The sequence below is a fragment of the Canis aureus genome, chromosome 10 (genome assembly GCF_053574225.1).
Source record: "Canis aureus isolate CA01 chromosome 10, VMU_Caureus_v.1.0, whole genome shotgun sequence".
NCBI classification, from domain to species: domain Eukaryota; kingdom Metazoa; phylum Chordata; class Mammalia; order Carnivora; family Canidae; genus Canis; species Canis aureus.
In genome coordinates, this window is record NC_135620.1 from 66,785,514 (window position 1) to 66,803,636 (window position 18,123).

Genomic DNA, 18,123 nt, shown 5'->3' on the forward strand with positions numbered 1-18,123 from the left:
ACCAGCTGAGCCATCCAGGTACCCCTGCATCAGCCAAGATTTTTGTCCTCAAAAAGCACATAGTTTGGTAAAAGGAGATGATATGTAAATAGTTAAATGTATAAGTGCTAAAGTGATCAAGGTACTAAAGCAGAAAGACCCACAGCCTGTAGAGGGAGCAGAGAAAGAGGGAGTGATTAATTCTATTTGGAGGGAACAGAAAAGACTTCTGTACTTGTCATTATTCTTTGAGTTGCAAGTGACAAAATACTAAATATTCTAAACAAAGATTTCTTAAGAAAGCTGTATATATCTCACTGCTCTACTAGAAATTATTTTGAATTTTCAGGTAATTAAAACATAAAATACATGGAAAAATTTTAAAAGAAGCACCACTCAAACCAGCTTAAGCAAAAGGGAGTATATATAACTTAAAAAGGCCAGGGATGGAGGATCCCTGGGTGGCTCAGCGGTTGAGCATCTGCCTCTGGCTCAGGGTGTGATCCTGGAGTCCTGGGATCGAGTCCCACATCAGGCTCCCTGCTTGGAGCCTGCTTCTCCCTCTGCCTGTGTTTCTGCCTCTCTCTCTCTCTCTTTTCTCATGAATAAATAAATAAGAATCTTAAAAAAAAAAAAAAAAGAAGAAGAAGGCAGCCAGGGATGGTTCTGGCTTTGGTGTAACTAGGCCTGGGACTCATTGGTGTCATTAGGATCCTTCTTTCTCTGTCTTTCAGCTCTGCTTCTCTCTGAATGTTTGACCTTTCTCCAACATGGATGCATGTCTTCCACGTGGCTTGGGAAAATTGCCACTCAGATGTACATCATTCCAGCTTAACCTTAGTGGGGAGGAGTTTTCTCTCCCAGTATTCATGTATATATCCCTAGAAATATTTCTTATTGGTCCTACTTGGGTCATTTAGCCAACCATTGGCCAAATTGCTATTGCAATGACATAAAGTAGTATGATTAGCTCAGCTTGTGTCACACACACAAGTCCTTGTAGCAGGGATGAGCCTGGCTACATAGATTAGCCTTTGACTGCCAAATCCACCAGCTCCATTTATAGTGAAGGTAGGTCAATTTTCTGAGGGAAAGAAGACTGAGCAGATGGTTACTCTAGTTTCATTGATACTTAAGCCGTATTGTCAAAGAGGAATTCTTAATTTAAGAAAAGATTTTATCTATCTATCTATCTATCTATCTATCTATCTATCTATCTATCTATTGAGCTCGAGCAGGGGGAAGGGCAGGGGGAGAGAGAGAAAGAGAATCTCAAGCAGACTCCTCATTGAGTTTGGGCCCAATGCAGGGCTTGATCCCATGACCCTGAGATCATGACCTGAGCTGAAATCAGGATTCAGACACTTAACCAACTGTACTACCCAGGTGCCCCAGTACTTTTTTTGTCAGATGAAGCAGTGAGGGAGAACTTTCTATTTGCCATTGCAGGCAATGGGATTTGAAGCAAGGGATGGAGATATACTTCCATTCTAGAGTATCACTCTGGCAGCCATGCAGAGGGGGACTTGCTCAAGAGCCAAGACGCAGAGACAGGGAGACTAGTGAGGGCACCCCTGCAGTAATCCAGATGGAAATTGAGTGTAACAGTTAAGTGCTGTAGAGTGCTGAAGATACTCTTGTAGAATATTCTACATGTGCAGGTGGGGAGATAAAGGAGGGAGTATTAAGGTAGTAATAAAGGTTGTATTAGGGAAGCAGAAGATGTAGACAATGACAAGCAGAATCAACAGGAATTGGCCTTTCAAGAATGTGAAGTGTCTAGAATAACTGCAATTTCTGACTTGAGTAGTATCATTTGCTGAGATGAAGAACACAGAAAGAACAGATGTGAGGCTAGGGGAGGAGGGATGGCTGAGATGATGCAGGCAAGTGCTAAGTTTGAAGGAATGGGTATGAACTGTTGGTGGCTGAATATGGGAATCTGGAATTCAGAAGAGAGATCTAGGCTGAAAATACAGATGGGGAAGCTATCAACATAGAGTTATATGGTCGATGAGATGAAAGGGAATCATGTAGTCTAAACGTCTGGAGTGGGAAGAGAGTTAGTGGTTTTGCCTTGATCAAAGGAAGGGGAAGTCTGGAAAGCAGCACGCTAGCAGGTGAGGAGCACAGCTCACACCTCAGCAGCCCAAGCAGGCGATACCAGGAACCAGGAACCAGAACTTGCCAGATGTTGACTCATAATTGATTTTATACAGAGGCTGACTGCACATCTTACCTCTTTTGTCAGGTTAGTGGTGACTTCAGGACCTAACTCCCATCACTGTGGAAGGGGACTCAACTAATCAAAGAATCTTGTAACAGCCATGGATGTACAAGGGGGTCCTTGTGACGGGGCCAAGCCTGAGTCTTCAGTAGACAAAACACAGATGTGAACATGCTGATGCTGGTGCCTGGTTGTCTATATTAACACTATTTGGTTTTGAGTTTTAACCTAATAAGGAGTTTCCTCAGGGAAAATATGAATACAGCACATGTGGGAAAGTACTGGTTTCCCATTACTGCCCATTCCCGCACCAGTATGCTTTGGTCTGTGTGGCTAAAAGCCAAGACACTGCCTTGCCTACCCCCCTAAATCCTATTAGTCCTGAGTCTCATCAGTTCTGGTTCTTATATTTGTCCTTTTCTTTCCATTCTGATTGGAGCAGCTCTAAGCTAGGGTGGGCTTGTTAGTTTATCTGTCTCCATCACACTGCAGCATCCTCTTAAGACACTTCATGATCTTTTCATCCAGAAGTCAGCAAACTAAGACTACAGGCTAAATCTGGCCTACCACCTCTGTTTATAAATGAAGGTTCATTAGAACACAGCCACAGTTGGGGTGTCTGGGTGTCTCAGTTGCCTGGGCATCTGCCTTCAGCTTGGATTGTGGTCCTAGGGTCCTGGGATCAAGCCCCACACTGAGCTGATTGCTCAGTGAAGAGGCTACTTCTCCCATCCCCCACTTGTGTGCTCTCTCTCTCTCTATCTCTGTCTCTCAAATAAATAATGAAATCTAAAAAAAAAGAACACAGACTAACTGATTCATTTATATTTTATCTAAAGCCATTTTTGCATGGCAATGACAGCTTTCAGTAGTTGCAACAGAGATCGTATGTTCTATAAAACCTAAAATATTTACTGTCTGGATCTTCATAGAAAAAACATCCTGACTCCTATTAATCTATCCTGTATACCAGTGCCAGATTAATATTCCTAAAATGCCATTTTACCACATCACTCTCTTGCTTAGAACCCTGCAATATTCCATTGCCTATAGAATAAAATCCAAACTTCTTGGCCTGGCATTCAGGGTCCTCGATAGTCTCATCCTAGCCAATCTTTTGAATCATTGATTTCTATTCCAAAGAGCAAGCCCTACACTTCAGTTGAATTTCCCTCCTCATTGTCCCTGGAATGTGCAGTAAGTTTCTACCCTTGTTCACACAATTCCTTTTGCCTGGAATGTGCTGCTCATTAATTTATATCTGTCTAATTCCAACCCATTCTTTTTTTTAAGATTTTATTTATTTATTCATGAGAGTCACAGAAAGAGAGAGAGAGAGGCAGAGACACAGGCAGAGGGAGAAGCAGGCTCCCTGCGGGGAGCCCGATGCAGGACTCTATCCTGGGACCCCTGGAATCGTACCCTGAGCCAAAGGTAGATGCTCAACCACTAAGCCACTTAGGTGCCCCAGTTCCTACCCATTCTTAATGAACCAACTTAAAACCTGCATCTTTCATGATCATGTCTGTTCACAGTGACCACCAATGAATCTACTCCTTGGGCATTTAAGGTTCACTGCCTGTACCATCGGTAATATTTTTTCTATTTGAGGCATAGTTCATTCATATCATGGCGGGCAAATCTGAAGTGAGGCTTTTCTATATGAACAAAGACCCAGAGGTGGGAAAACCCAGGTTTGCAAAATGACCAGGCATGTAATTAGAACACTGGCTTAGTGCATTGAGGTTTCTTTAACAAAATACCATAGACTGAGTGCATTATATACACCAGGAGTTTGCTTCCCACAATTCTGGAAGTTGGGAAGCCCAAGATCAAGGCACTGGCAAATTCAGTGTCTGGTGGGGGCCTGCTTCTTCGTTCAGAGACAACTGTCTTTTCACTGCGTCCTTACATGACAGAAGGAGCAAAAGAATACTCTGAGATTTCTCATATAAGGGCACTAATCCCATTCAGCCAGGGCTCCATGTAATCACCTCCCAAAGGTCCCCACCTCCTAATTACCATCCCTTTGGGGATTGGGTTTCAATGTATGAATTTTGGGGGAGGACACCAGTGTTCCATCTATAGCAAACACGTAGCACTCAGTTAACATGTATGAAAGCACCATGTCATCTGCATCTTGTGTCTGTGACACACTAGATGGGTTCTGGATTTAAATGTGGACACCTCTATGTCTTGATAGCCAGTGGGAGTGAACGTTAAAGTCCAGTAAGCCTACTCTTGAGGAGCCCCAGGATATAGAGATAGTGGCTGGTTCCCGAGGTCCTTGCTTTATCATGTGGCACCTCTGAGGGACTGGATAAGTGGGCTCTTATCATTAGGCCTCATTTTCCATCCACTGTCATATATTATATGTTCTTAGATGTACTCTGGGAGCATCCATAATGCACCACTGATTGGAGTTGTTTGGTAACTGGTAGGTCCTCGGGCCTCCCTTTGGCAGGGAGGTTATGTCCTTGACTCGGATATTGTGTCTCCTAATGTCTGGAGATTATAAACTAACATTTCTTAACAGTCTGGGCATCACACAGAAGAACTTGGTTATAACCCAAATCATTGCTACGTTGGCTTGAATAGCAGTGGTGCCGGCACATCCCCAGACACGGCAACTCCGTAAAATAAAGGCTTCTGTTAATACAGAGCACCCCAGCCAGCCTTCCACATTATTGTCCTCTCCAGGATTTGGCTGTCGTTTTGTAGCATGCCACTATGTCTGTCTAGCAAGTTTCTCCCTGCATATGTGAATAAAGGAAAATAATCCAGGGCAGTAAATGTCCCAGCAGACCTCCCCACTGTGCACTTTGGAAATTAAACATGGAACAAGCAAGCTATCATTAAAGGCAGGCCTTTCTGTTCTTAAATCAATCCCATTTATAGGACGTCTATTGTCTGCATCTGAGAAGTATGGAGAAGGAAAGCATTAAGTGTGCACTCCAGGGGAAAGGTTATGATCCCAATAGGGGGGATTTACGTCCCTTTAGAGCCAGTGTCTAGGCATTACCTAGAAGTAAGCATGTGGCAATAAGTATAATAACAAATAACATTTATTGAGCGTGTACTACGTGCCAGGCCATTGTTCCGAGTCCTTTACATGATCATCTCATTTAATCCATGCCCCAAGCATCTGGTCTAGGTACAAATTATGATCTCTTTGTGTGAGAGTCTAGACCCAGGGAGGTATAAGAACTTGCCAGGGGTCACACAGGTAGCAAACGGCAGAGCTGGGAGTTGGATGCGGCTGGACCAACTTCAGATTTCAGGTTTAACATAACCTCAGCGAGCCCCGCCCACATGCACTGCTCCCCCCTCCAGCCCCCCCAGACTCGTTTCAGCAAAGACCACCCATCGCATTTGCATTGTTTGTGATGTCCAACAGGATGATTTGTCCTACGAGATTGGGAATTGTGTTAGATCCTTTGCATCTGTGATTTTGATGAAAGAAAGCTAACCCTCCTCGAATCCCCATGGTTTCATTCTGTCGTATTTGCAGTTTATAACAACCTCATCTTTTCGATTGAGACATTTTGATTCTTTGTCTCTAAATTAGCACTGCATAGAACATGACTCTGTGAGTGTGTGCATGTGTGAGTGTGTGTGTGTGTGTGGAAACCGCCTTTTCTTCTGGATGAAATTGCTGCAGCCCGGCTGACGGAGGAGACTCTCCCACTCGCCGAGCCCACAGCAGGCAGGTGGGGAGAAAGCCGCTGGAGGCGGAGGGGCAGGTGACACTGCGTGTGTGCCCAGCATCTCTGGAAGTGTGTCTCCAGATGTGTGCTGCTGCTGCCGCTGCTGCTGCTTCCGGCCTTAAGATTCTGGGAGCCAACACCCACCTACTCTTACAGCCTCTCTCTCTTTATTTTCAAGGAAAAAAGAAAGAGGCAGACTGAAATAGAAGGCAAGCGGCAAGAGCTCGACGAGCAGATACTCCTGCTGCAGCATTGCAAGGTAAGTGGCTGATCCCAGGAACCTGTTCCAGCATTAGACATGCAGGTCACACTCCGGAGAGCGGGGCCAAGCCCGCCCTGGCGTGAAGGCACTGCCGCCGACTGCACGAGCCCTTTCTCGTTCCATCAGGAAAGCCACCTCTTGGCTTCTCTTGTGCATTTTTCAAATTCAGGGCATTGTTACAGCATTCCAGTTTCTGCGAGCATGATGCGATTATAGTGTGCATGGGGACGGGTTTGGGGGCTGGTGTGTGCATGTGAAATGTGGTGGTTATATATAGAAATCGGATGAGAATTTCCACATGGTGGGTGAGGCAGTGTTCCGGGGCTGCCTCTCCAGCGCAGGAGGTGCCGTGTGTGTGTGTGTGTGTTTGTTCCGAGGTTCCAAGGGACACATTGGACATCGTGTTCTTTTAGAGATTAAAAACCTTAATATCTTCTTTCTGAGATGGAGAAGAGGGAGGTGAAAGCGCCGTGCTCTGATCCAAAGAGCAACAACCCTGTGTGTTTCCGATGATTCATTCGTTTTATTCCTACTTGCACGATTTTGGAAGTGTTCTGTCTCCGAACGAGCAGTTGGTCAAAAGATGGCATTGAAATGATCTGATTTAGTTGAGTCTCCATTGCACACACACACACACACACACACACACACACACAGAGAAAGAGAGAGAGAGAGAGAGATGTTTATTTATTTATTTTTCTTTGAAACATAAGCACTTAAGCATCATAATTGATTACAGCCCACGAGAAAGCTCTGTCACTGTCACCAGGACTCCACAGGCTACAGAATGTTGCTTTCTGCAGGCTTGCAGAATATTGTGAACACATTCCAGTGGCCATCTGGGAGTTGCTGCATGCCTTCTACTGCTCTGGGCTTTTTTAGGAAAACCTTCTCCTGCTCACCTCAAGTTGCTGTGACATTCATGTACAGATTTGCATTGCTCAGAGGGCTGGTTGGGAAGGTGGGGCTGACTTTCAGGGTGATGCTAGGTGTGGATAATATAGATTCTTTTAAACAAGATGAGTCTTTATGATTGTATTTCCCTTTCTTCTCTGGAAGATGGGATTGTGCTAACTGAATCGTTAGGAGCAGAATTATCAGCAAGTTGGTTTCAAACAGCAGCATGACCTAAATCTGCTTAGCATATTTATCAGTTTACTATCAACTTTAACCAGAGAAATGTGTTTGAAAGGAAGAAAAGCAGCATGGTAATGAGAATATTGCCCATTTATCTTTGCTCTTGTAAATCTATTAAGAGCTTACAGTATATCCCATATGCTATTATTCCCTCCTTACAACATTTCCGAGGAAGCATTGAGACCTAAAGTTACTATTTTCTTCCTACAGAGAGAGGGACTTAAAAACACTTAATAGAACCAAGTGAATTTTTCAAGGTCAATCTGGACAAAGCTGGGACTCTGGCTCCGAGTACAGTCAACTCCTTACAAGAGACCAAAATGTACTAAAACCTCAGTGAATTCTCAGTTAAAGGTGGCTTTTTTTTTTTTTTTTTATGAAGAGGACTGAAAAAATGAGAGGCTTTTTGACTAGAGAGCCCCACTCCTCTTTAAAATTAACGTAGTTCTTTGCTTTTGCATTCCTTGCAAAACATATATGTCAGAAGATTAAATTTCTTTTGTCCCATTTCTTACCCTGGGCCAAATAAGATACCCAGGACTCTCATTCGTTGCTGATTTCCAGCACAATATCCATCCATGTATCCATTCATTAATGGATCTATCCATCCATGTATCCATCCATCCATCCAATTAACAGAAATAGCAATAAAAAGGACTTAGTATTATTGCATATGGAAACAGTGAGACTCCTTCAGAGACTTGGAAACAAGGGAATCAGATAGTTCTTTATGGTTATCCTGGTAAAATTCGCTATCTCAGGGAACATCCAGCACTTTCACCTAAGTAATCTTCCTATAACCTGCAGAGAAAGGACTGGAAGTGATGGTAATTTAAGAAGTGGAGACCAGTGGATTGTAATTTTCTCTCTTTGGGGAAAGCCCAGGTAGACAGAACGAGGGTGGATTGCTAGCCTTGAACAATGAAAACAAAACCAAAAAAACCTCAGAGGCCCCAAAGGTGGTTTATCTGGTACTTTTCCAGAGAAAGACTCCACCTCTGGCAGATACCAAGTTTCTATGCTCTGGTGAGGTGGGGTCTGAGGTCAGGTGAGGAGTGTCATCAGGTCCCACCTCTGCTCAGGTGAAACTTCTTTCATGAATCTTTGCCTTTGTTCTGAGTCCATTATTCCTAAAAAAACAACTGAGTTATTTTGGTGGTGCCTGACTGAGAGGCATGATCATTCAAGCACCAGAAAAGAATATGTTCTACTTTCAATCAGTTAGCTGTTGACTGAACTTGAATAGCGTGAGTCATCTTCCCTGTGATCATTCAGTTTTGAGCTTGGCAGCCTCACCCCTGGATGGTAGTAAATTCATTGAGGTTATAGTACCTCTGTGAACCTCTTGGTAGGGACTCAGCCAGTTTTCTCCTGGCAGCATGGCAGCCTTGTCATCCCCTTGTCCATCCTTGATAATCATCATTTTTTTGAGGGCCTAATATGTGCCAGGTACTTTAAATACATCCCCTCAATAACGGCCACAAGGTAAATATTATTTTCCCTGTCTCTCCTTGAGGAAACAAACTCATGAGGTCAAGTGATTTGCCCAAGAACATAGAGACTCTAAGTGAGGGAGCCTTGGTTGAACCCTAGGGCTTGTCTGCCTTTAAAACCAAGTCTTCTCCAGCTCACTGTTTTCTTCAAGTGAAAATTTCCATTTTGAGTAATTTGTTTAGAGAGATGCCAATTACCATCATCATTGTCTGTTTACTCGAGTTGTGCTTTCATGGACTCCTGAAAATTTAGACCATGTGGAAGCATAATTGATTATTGGTAGTCCCTTGAAGTAGAAAATATTAAGAAATATGTCAACAGTTAATATTTATTTCACTAATTTATAAAACCGGAGATGCTGCTCAAAAAAATAATATATGCTTAGTGCAAAGTTAAATGGAAAGGCACAAGAATTAGATTTTGTAGTTATGAAGATATAATTCTCACTGTCATATCGTCTATGGACACTTATTCTCATGCAGTGAGATATGAATTATTTAGATAAATTTATGGTCTCTTGTCAAAGCAAATGAATAGAATGCAAGACAACAGTTTTGCTGCTGCTGCTTCTGCTTCTTCTTCTTCTTCTTCTTCTTCTTCTTCTTCTTCTTCTTCTTCTTCTTCTTTTTTAAAGGATTTTATTTATTTACTGGAGAGAGAGAGAGCCCAAGCGGGAGGGAGAAGCAGGCTCCCACCTGGCAGGGAGCCCAATGCAAGGCTTGATCCCAGGACCCTGGAATCATGACTTGAGCCAAAGGCAGACACTCAACCACTGAGCCACCCAGGTGCCCCAATACTTATTTAATATTCTTGGTAATTGTGATGTGGAGGGCTATGCAGTGAGCTATACCACATAATAAAAATATTGTTACTTTATAGATGGATAATAAACAAATTCTGCAATGCAATGAAAGGCCCAAGTATGAGATCTTGAAAGAGCTGCTACACTCCAGTGACTAGGAAACCTCCAAGTACTTTGAAGTCCTCGCCCAATTAATCTCAGATTTCCTTTTACAGGATTCTTAGCTATATTTAGTACCTAATATTTATGATGTAAGAATTTCCAAGAAGTGCTCACATATGAGACCAGTAAACAATTTTAATGGTGAATTATTTTTGCTGATTGTAAAAGGAAGGAATGCACAATCATTGCAAAAGCAAATTTTAAAGTACACGAAAATATAAAAGAAAAAAATATCAAGGGATCCCTGGGTGGCGCAGCGGTTTAGCGCCTGCCTTTGGCCCAGGGCGCGATCCTGGAGACCCGGGATCGAATCCCACGTCGGGCTCCCGGTGCATGGAGCCTGCTTCTCCCTCTGCCTGTGTCTCTGCCTCTCTCTCTCTCTCTCTCTCTCTATTATGACTATCATAAATAAATAAAAATTAAAAAAAAAAAAAAGAAAAAAGAAAAAAATATCAACTGTGTACTTGTCACCCAGATGAAGCTCACACGGAGGTATATCCTTCTATGCTTTTTCTCTAGTGTATTTTTATGGATTAAGCTGTGTGACTCTTGTTCACAGACCTTATCAACTGGTGAGTAAAATGAAATGGTATTAACATTCAGGTCCAAAATATATTCATCTTTACCTCTTTTTTTGATTTTAGTTATATGGGCTATTTTAAATTCTCATAAAAGGGCCACCTGGGTGGCTCAGTTGGTCTAGCATCTGCCTTCGGCTCAGGTCATGATCCCAGTGTCCTGGGATCAAGCCCCATGTCACGGTCCCTGCTCAACAGGGAACCTGCTTCTGCCTCTCACTCCCTCTGCCCCCGCTCATGCATGCTCTTTCTCTCTCTCAAAGAAATAAATAAAATCTAAAATAAATAAATTCTCATACAAAGCGTTGCAATATTTGTGACACTACATCTAACTTTCTTTTGCTTTATGGCTTCTGACTTTGTTATGGTTCTTGCAAAGAACATCTCACACACTTACCTATGAGGTTTCCCGTCCTTCAGTAATCTTAACGCATCTATAATTTATTTTTCTATATAAAATAAGATAGGAATGACTTTGCTTTTTACTGATGGTGAGCCAGTTGCCTCAATGTGATTTATTGATGAAATCATCTTTTTCCTCACTGACTTAAATGTCTTCTTTATCATATACATAGTTTTCCCTTATACTTGAGTTCACCATTTGCGGATTCTTCTTATGCCATGAATCTGCCACTCCTGTGCCAATACCATCCTCATTTAGTCCCTCTAGCTATTTAATATATAATATGTATTAATAATCTGTCATAAGGCAAGAGCCATCATTTTTCCTCTACTGAAAGATTGTCTTGGCTTTTTATTCCATGGAAACAATTATTTATTTTTATTGTTTTTATTATGTGACTTGTGATAATGTGAGTTTACAAAATAAATCAAGTATTATAGTATACAAGACAGACTATATTTAATATTCCCTTTGCGCTCTTGGTTGAATTACCAGAGATTTGTCTATTTTATTGGTCAGTCCAAGGCCCTAGCAAGAATAGGCATGCAGTATGTATTGCCGCATAAATCCCTTTGGAACTGTCACATTTATAAAGGTTTGTATGACCGAGTCAGCACTGTCAGAATCAAATTGCTAATATCATATCTTCAATACATAGGCTGCCTTTGAATGATTTATTCATGAGCAGGGAACTCTGACTAGAGTTTTTTTCTAATCCAAGCTATAAAAACTGTCATTATATTTTAAAAACCACAGCCTTTTCTTTCAAGAAGATTGAATGGGGAAAAAAAATCAAAGACTGAATTGTGACCCTGTGAGATATTTATTGTCAACCCACCAAGGTCATTTGCTATATAGCCTGAAGGTACCAGAGGTCTTGCTGCAAACATGTTACAGTGTCTCTCACTATTGTGAACCTTTAGCACTGATTTTAGACTTCCCTTGGTTATTAGTATGTGTGAAAGGCCAATTTCAAATTATAAAATATTGAATAGACAGGCAGGGTACACAGTGTGAAGGAACTTTTACATCTCCCCCTTTTCCCCATCATGTCCCCACTGGCCCTGTAAACAGAGCTTGAGTAGAAGTTACAACTTGGTTTCTTCTATCAGAAGTTTGGGGTTGGCTTCTTTGTGGACTGAAATCATGTAACAAAACTCAACACCAAACCAAGATCTTACCAGGAGTGGGTGGGGAGGAAGGGAAGTATCCCAGGGAAGGAGAAGAACAGGGATAACACAGATGATCAAGAACACAACACAGCTACTGCCACACGTTGTAAGCCATTTTCTAGTAGAAGGCTGAATTTCCCCGATTCCCGACATCATCCACCAACACAGCCAGTGTGGCTTGAGCCAGATTACAGGTGGAAAATGCAAACTCACAGGTACATATTTTCATACTCTTAGAACGAGGAAGCTTTATGTAATTATTACATCAAAGCCAGAAATATAAAGTAAAAAGATTGGTGGATATGACTTTATAAAAATTACAAACAAAAAAATTTGGAGACTGACTAGTCCCACTTATCTCCCACTGCCCATTCTTCACCACCGACCACCACCCAGACAGTCCTCATTGCTTACCTGGATCACCTTGAGAAGTTGCCTAACATCAGGTACCTTACCTGTAGATTTAAAAAAGTTTGCATAATCATGTTGTCCCTTTAAATATTTACAATTTTATTTGTCAGTTGTACCTCAGTGAAGCTGGGAGAAACATTTTGCTTGGATGATCTCTAATAATAGTCTAAGATGAATAATCTAAGATTAATAGCCTGAGATTTTATATTTGCTAAAATACAGTGCTTGTGCATGGTTTTTCAATAATTTATTCATTCAACAGGTTCTTATTATCACCAACTATAAGCTTGCATGTCAGCCATTGTGGGCGTGTAAAGGTAGAGCACCTGGCTGTGGGAACCCAGGGATGAGTGGGAGAGGAGCCCACTGTCAGAGAAGCTGGAGAGGAGTTATCCGAGTTGGGGGGTAGGTCAGCGGTGCCTGTTTTACAAATCCTATCTGAGAAAAAGAGGGTTCTTGGGGATCTTAGCCAGAGTGCACCATTTGGCTTTAAATCTCAGAGCCACGCCTTACTAAATGGGTGCCCCTGGGTTAATTACTTAACATTAGCACCTATCATGTGGGATTTTGGTGAATGTTTAGTGAATTTATATATAAGGCACTTAAAAGAGCAAGAGCTGTAAGAATTATCATCAGCATCACACCATCATCATTCAATACCGTGGCTTCAAATATCATTTATGTACCAATGACCCCCAAATTGGTGTCTTCAGCCCTGATGGCCCCTGAACTCCAGGCTCTTGTATTCAGCTGTTTTCCTGACATGTCCACTTAGATGGGTGTCGCTTCCACACACACATGTCCACGCTTCTATTCAGGGCATGAATAGAAGTTTTGGTTTTCTGCTCTTCTAGTGCTTGTTCTTCCTCTAGTCCTTCCAATTTCCAGGTGTTGAGACCACCATCCACCCTTTTGCTCAAATCAAATATCTATGTCATCTTTAATCCCACCCTTTCCCTCATCTCCCAGATCTAAGCTATCAGCAAGTCACATTGACTCTACCTCTAAAATGCACCTCACACCTTCCATTTCTTCTGCTGCTCCTCTGTTTTAAGCTAACATTTTCTCTCCCCTGATTGTGTAAGAGGATCCAACCACTCATACTTTGTAATTCTGTCCCTGCCAATCTGTTCTCTTCCTATGGTGCTTAGTACAAATGCCACACTCCTTAGCAAGTCTGCAGGACCCTGCCTAATCTGGCCCCTGCCGTCCTCTCCATCTCCAACTTATGCTAGCCTCTTCCCCACCCCCACTCACTGTAGTCCAGCCACTTGTCATTCTGTCTGGTTCACAAACACGCTAAACCCTGCCCCACATCTGGGCTATTACACTTGCCAGCCTCTCCCACCTGAAATTCCCTGCCTCGGATCTCAGATCTCAGCTTTTCCCACCTCAAATGTCCTCTGCGGGTCCCTGTTTGAAATACTGTCCTGCCTACCTCCTGCCATGGGTGTATCACAGTCTGAAATGATCTTGCATCCTTGTTTATTGGGACAAAAGCTCAGTGATACTGGGGACTTGCCTGTCTTCCAGAGCAGTGTCCTCAGGGCCTGGCAGTGTGTCTGGAGCATAGGGAATGGATGGGGACACCACTGCTCCTGAGATGGGGATGCAGGAGGAGAGACAGGTTTGTGTGAGGATGATGAGCTTCTTGTCGGATCAGTGTTTGGCTAGCCAGTGGGAAAGCTTACGCATCTCCAGGCATTTAGATAGTCACAGGTTCTCATGCGGGGCTAGTCACATTGTGGTCCGTGGACCAGCAGCATCATTGACAGTGTCAATGTGGGAGCTTATTACCATTCAGATTCCTAGGCCCTATCAACATCTCTAGGGGTTCGGGTGGGAATCTGTGCTTTAGGAAGCTTTCCTGGTAAACCTTATGCCTACGGTCATGTGAAGGGCCTTGTTCTCCTTTTGTTTTCCAAAGCTGGACAGACCTGTAGAGCAAGAGCCAGATGAACCCGAGGGTCTCCATCCTACTCTTCAGGAGCCCCTGCCATGGCTCCCTTTACCCACTGCCAGCTCTCTGCTCCTCCCTTGTCTTGACTCTTCAGAGTTGCATCCAATGGACAAATGTGAAGTTTGATAGTTTGATAGTTAATACCTGTAAGCTATGATGCTTTTTTTTTTTGCTATATGTTGTTTGCACATAAATGAAAGGTTGGGCAGCCCGGCTGGCTCAGCAGTTTAGTGCCGCCTTCAGCCCAGGACCCGATCCTGGAGACCGGGGATCGAGTCCCAGGTCGGGCTCTCTGCATGGAGCCTGCTTCTCCCTCTGCCTGTGTCCGTCTGTTTGTCTGTCTGTCTCTCTCTCTTTCTGTGTCTCTCATGGATAAATAAATAAAATCTTTAAAAAAAAAAAGGTTTTATTTTTAGTTTTCACTTCTGCTGTGCCTTGCCTGTCACTTGTCTCTGGAACACTCAGGCAGCCAATAAGGGCCAGAACAGTATAGGGAAACAGGTGCTTTTGATGGGCATGTGTGATCAGAATGAGCAAGTGCATTATATTACAAGGCCCTGACACAGCTGACCCTCAGAGACAACAGGAGGGGATCTGGGGTAGGGATTTGGTGGTAAATGTATTTGAATTGGCATGTTGCCCTAGCAGAATTACTTTCAGCCAAGTGAAAAAAAAATCAACTTTCCTTTTCTGTTTTTGTGATGTACAAATGCTTTAGCAAATGTCTTGTTTTGTTAGTCTCTCTTCTTGGCTCCAGCTGTTGGGGATGTTTTGGCGACATCACTGCCTTATCCAGAGAAGAGACAGATCCAAGGGCACATGTACTTTCGGTGTTCATGGTCACCAGGCTGCTTTTGTCAGAAGTGCTGATGGATGGCTAGGGCTAAATCAGCCAGAAATGAGGGGCTAGACCCTTTCCTTGGTGGTAGGAAGCACAGTGGGAAGAAGAACTGAGACCACATTTCCAGGAGCAGCCACGGTGTCATGTTTCAAGAAGCCCCAGCTGCAGAGCATCCCTGCTGGGGCAGAGAAAGCTCGGTCTGTGCCATGGTGCCATGGCTGCCTTTCCAGAAGGGTCCACACACCAAGACCGAGGTAGCCAGTAGATCTGTCTCCCAAAATCCTAATAGGGTTTTTACCCTCTCTGGGTTGAACTAGGGGAGTATCAAACATTTCAGCTCAGGGAGCACTGTGGAAGTGTGACACACACCCTCTCCCGAGTAATTAGAGTGACAGAAAGTCAGGATTTTCCAGTTCACCCATTTATTCATCCATTCCCTGATACTGGGCTAGGTGCAGCAATGAAATCCAAAGGCGAATGAAGAACAGTCCCAGCCTTTGAGGAGCTGGGGGTGTTGAGGAGGAGAGACACAGAAAGAAAGAATTGGAGAACAGTGTAAAATACTCCAGAGCGTACTGGAGTATGTTCTCTGCTAGATGACACAGGGCAGAGAGCCTGTGGATCCTGCCACCGGGAGAGGGGAAGGCTTCCAGGTGACATTTTACCTGCACTTTCTCAGATGAAGGGAGGAAAGGCCAGGGGAACAGTTCCATTTCTCTGGAACTAAGTGTGGGTTCGGCACTTTTAGCCTATGAACTCATTCAGTTCTCAGGACAAGCCTGGACGGGGCTCTGCCGTCATGTCCATTTTACAGATGAGAAAAGTGAGGCATGGTGAGGTCCATGAGACTGTCTGAGGTCACACAGCTAGTAAGTGGAAGACTGATTCCAGAACTCAGGCTGTTAACCACCGCTTGACCCAGCCTCTCACTCTCTGTGAGCGTGATGTCTTCGGAATTTTGAGCGGAGAACAGTGGTTTCAGATTTTTTTCCTGGTAGCCCACTTAGGAAGAGAAACCAATTTAACTTTGCAGTGGAGAGAAGCATCTCTGGGACAGAGCTTTGGAGAATGTCGTAGTTTGCTAGGGCTGCTGTAACAAATACAGTGGCTTACACAACAGAAATTGTGTTCTCATCATTCTGGAGGCTAGATGTCCGACATCAAGGTGGCAGTAGGGTTATCTTCTTCTGGTCCTCTCTCCTTGGATTGGAGATGGCTGTCTTCCTCTGGTGTCGTTACATGGTTTTCTTTCTGTGCATGTCTGTGTCCTGAGCTCCACTTCTTCTAAGGACACCAGTTATGCTGGGTTAGAGCCCATCCCAATGACTTCATTTAACCTTAAAAGACCCTATTTCCAAACACAGGCACATTTATGGGGTTAGGACTTCAGCATATGAATTGATGGGGGATGAGGGCCATAATTTAGCCCATAAGGAAGAGCAACCAATGTAAACAAATTGTACCATGAGCTTTTACACATGATTTTATATTATTAAACAATGCTCTAGAGATTTTTATTTTTTTTTAAGATTTTATTTATTTATTCATGAGAGACACACAGAGAGAGAGAGAGAGAGAGAGGCAGGGACACAGGCAGAGGGAGAAGCAGGCTCCATGCAGGAAGCCCCATGTGGGACTCGATCCTGGATCTCCAGGATCAGGCCCTGGGTCCAAGGCAGGCACTAAACCGCTGAGCCATCCAGGGATCCCCTGCTCTAGAGATTTTTAAAATACTTTTTTTTTTTTTTTACACGATCCATAGTGGTAGTTGTAAATACACTCACAGGCACCATGTTACCAATGATGTATAGCTGTTTAAGTCTATTGGGGTGAGGGTAGTTCCTGCCTACAATCACGTTAGCATAGAGTCAGGAATAACTTACAAATGAACAGACTCACATCTTTGATTAATGGAAAGCCACAGGTCAAGTGCTATAAATACGCTTCTCTATGCACTGGTAAGAGTAACCAGAGTAACCAAACAGACATCCACCAGTGAGTTATAATTAAAAACCAAGAATAACACCAGTGAGAACCATGGCTACCTGGACACCACCCTGATGTGTTGCTAACAAAAAGCCTGTTCAGAAGTGTAGGAATTCCAGCCATTGGGACTTGCTGCTGTACATCCAGCAGGGGCTTCATAGTCCTGTGTGGCCGCTGGATTTCTCTGTTGGGATGGTGAATCAGAACCGTTAATGAATTCTAACTTACTATAACTAAATGTAATTTTAGTAACTCATTTTATAGCTTCATAATAAGTAGCTCTTATTTCCTAATCTCAAGAAAAATGGTGGCCTCTCGAATTGTCTGTTGCTTATAAGAGCTACAGAAAGGAAACTGAAGTGAGTGTGAATTCTGTGTCCACAATGTCAGACAGATTCCACTCTCTCATTTCTGTAAATTGTGTTTAATTGCATAACCTGGCTCTTAGCCATTATAAAGGCTCCCTTTCCTTTGCCTTGCTCAGCCTGTCTGATGAGGTCAAACCAGATTCTGATCTAAGTGAGGCCGGCAGCCAGCAAACCCAGTGCTTACTCCATGCTTACTCTATGTTGACTGGCTTTATAGCCCTATGGGACCAGGCTGAAACTGGCCACATGCCCTGCTTCTGGCCGACTCGGTGATGCATCCTTATGTACTCCATTCCCATGACCCCCAACCTGCCCAGGGTATGCTCAGCTGTGATGCTCAGGGTCAGGCCTCTGCAAATATCCAATAGCCACCGTCTGCCATCTAGGGACTATGTAATGGAAATCCAAATTAAAAAAAAAAAAAAAAATCCCCTCCCACGCCTTCCTTGCCTGGCTCTTTGTTTTAGAGAGTTTCAGCAGGCCTTCTTTCATGCTGTTTTGATTTCCCTTGTCAAAGCAGTAATCACTCCCTCCAAGCTATTGACCTGAAACTCAAAACCTCTTTATTTTGGGGTGCCTGGGTGACTCAGTCAGTTAAGCGTCCAACTCTTGACCTCAGCTCAGGTCTTGATCT

General features: G+C 43.4%; 1 protein-coding gene across 9 annotated transcripts in view; it reads left to right on the forward strand.

Annotated features, from left to right (window-relative positions):
- PALM2AKAP2 (PALM2 and AKAP2 fusion) overlaps positions 1–18,123 on the forward strand; it is a 468,534-nt gene that overhangs the window by 192,928 nt on the left and 257,483 nt on the right. For all 9 annotated transcript variants that reach the window (XM_077912871.1, XM_077912859.1, XM_077912861.1 and 6 more), the window contains one exon: positions 6,092–6,172. In XM_077912871.1, the coding sequence (XP_077768997.1) occupies positions 6,092–6,172 (81 nt within the window). The remainder of the gene's footprint in view (positions 1–6,091; positions 6,173–18,123) is intronic.